Source organism: Tetrao urogallus (genome assembly GCF_951394365.1).
Source record: "Tetrao urogallus genome assembly, chromosome: 4".
In the NCBI taxonomy this organism is placed as follows: Eukaryota; Metazoa; Chordata; class Aves; order Galliformes; family Phasianidae; genus Tetrao; species Tetrao urogallus.
In genome coordinates this window covers 33,530,838-33,532,545 of record NC_136817.1, presented here as the reverse complement: position 1 = coordinate 33,532,545, position 1,708 = coordinate 33,530,838, and the positions used below count along the sequence as shown (strand labels likewise).

The 1,708-nt window shown below is 50.9% G+C and overlaps 1 protein-coding gene across 1 annotated transcript; it reads left to right on the top strand.

The window, feature by feature from the left end:
* Positions 1-314: 314 nt before the first annotated feature.
* Positions 315-1,319, top strand: SPRY1 (sprouty RTK signaling antagonist 1; the record flags this gene model as incomplete). The annotated part of the gene is made up of 1 exon (XM_079534581.1): positions 315-1,319. The coding sequence occupies exon 1, from the start codon at positions 363-365 to the stop codon at positions 1,317-1,319; it is 957 nt and encodes a 318-aa protein (XP_079390707.1). The 5' UTR covers positions 315-362.
* Between the last annotated feature and the right edge of the window lie 389 nt (positions 1,320-1,708).

Here is a 1,708-nt window from a genome sequence, read left to right as displayed (position 1 = left end):
TAGTTATTTTCTTTCTGAGTTTTCATTTTAATGGCGAGGGGTCTCCTCCAGCATTCCTCACCTATGATGCCATGCCCGGGCTCTCCTCGCTGCTGGACTTTGGCCAGATCCTCAGCGTTGCTGTAATCCCCTGCTGAAAGAGTTCGGCACCAGGTGGCTCGGGCAATTTGTGGTTTGCTATAGCATTTTTATTTTCAGACAGCATCCTGTTCTTTGTTCCTCTTTTGTGCTTGATCTTGTGTATGCGTGTATATATGTACACAAGCAATGTTTATTTATACCTCCTGTCTTCTCGTTATTATTCTAGGATTTCAGATGCATGCCAGGTTCCTGCTGAATGCCAGAAGTAGAGATCACTACAGATGGAGCCCCAAAGCCAGCACGGCAGTGGTGGTTCGCTGGTGGTGATTCAGCAGCCCTCTCTGGACAGCCGGCAGCGGGTGGAGTACGAGCGGGAGAGCCAGCCTACAGCTATCTTGTCGCTGGACCAGATCAAGGCGATCCGCGGCAGCAATGATTACACTGAGGGTCCATCTGTGGTGAAAAAATCCGGTCCGCGGACAGCACCGAGGCAAGAGAAGCACGAAAGGACTCATGAGATCATACCGATTAATGTGAATAACAATTATGAACACAGACCCAGCCACGTGGGGCACGTGGCACATCAGCATAATGCGAGGGTCCCTGTTTTGAGCAGATCAACCAGCACGGGGAGCGCGGCCAGCTCTGGGAGCAACAGCAGTGCTTCTTCGGAGCAAGGACTGTTGGGACGGTCACCTCCATCGTGGCCGGGCCACAGGTCCGAGCGGACAATCCAGACGCAACCCAAGCAGTCGTCGCTGATTGTAGATGATCTGAAGGGTCCTTTGAAAGAGGACTTGACGCAGCACAAGTTTATCTGCGAACAGTGTGGGAAGTGCAAGTGTGGCGAGTGCACAGCCCCCAGGGCCTTGCCTTCTTGCTTGGCCTGCAACCGGCAGTGCTTGTGCTCGGCGGAGAGCATGGTGGAGTATGGCACCTGCATGTGTTTGGTCAAAGGGATCTTCTACCACTGTTCTAACGACGATGAAGGGGACTCATACGCGGATAATCCCTGCTCTTGCTCCCAGTCACACTGCTGTTCTAGGTACCTGTGCATGGGAGCCATGTCCTTGTTTTTGCCTTGCTTGCTCTGTTACCCTCCTGCAAAAGGATGCCTAAAACTGTGTCGAGGGTGTTACGACCGCGTCAATCGTCCGGGCTGCCGATGCAAGAACTCCAACACTGTCTATTGTAAACTGGAGAGTTGCCCCTCCCGGGGTCAGGGCAAGCCGTCATGATTTTTGGAGGGAGGTTTACTTCCTCCAACTTTTGATTTTTCAGGTTGTAGCTGATCTATAAATATTTTTTCTTCCCTTCCCCCCTTTAGGGGTGCGTAGGGGGGGCTGCTTTCTTTCACACCCCCCCTCCTTCAAAAACACAAGTTATTCCCTTTGAATCTTTGTTCTCCTCCTGTAATTGAGTCAACTGAGTGTGGAGTGTTTTACGTATAGTCATTTGCTGCTCTTTGGTAAGTGTGGACTTGGTATCTGTGTCTGCCACCCACTTTGGCAGGGTCTTCTGAGTCTGTAACTGAACCACTCCTGAAAGAGACAGTGAGGGCTAATTTGGCTCTTGCAGCTTCTTGCTCTGAATATCTTCCCAAAGATGTTTTTCATTCTCAGCAATT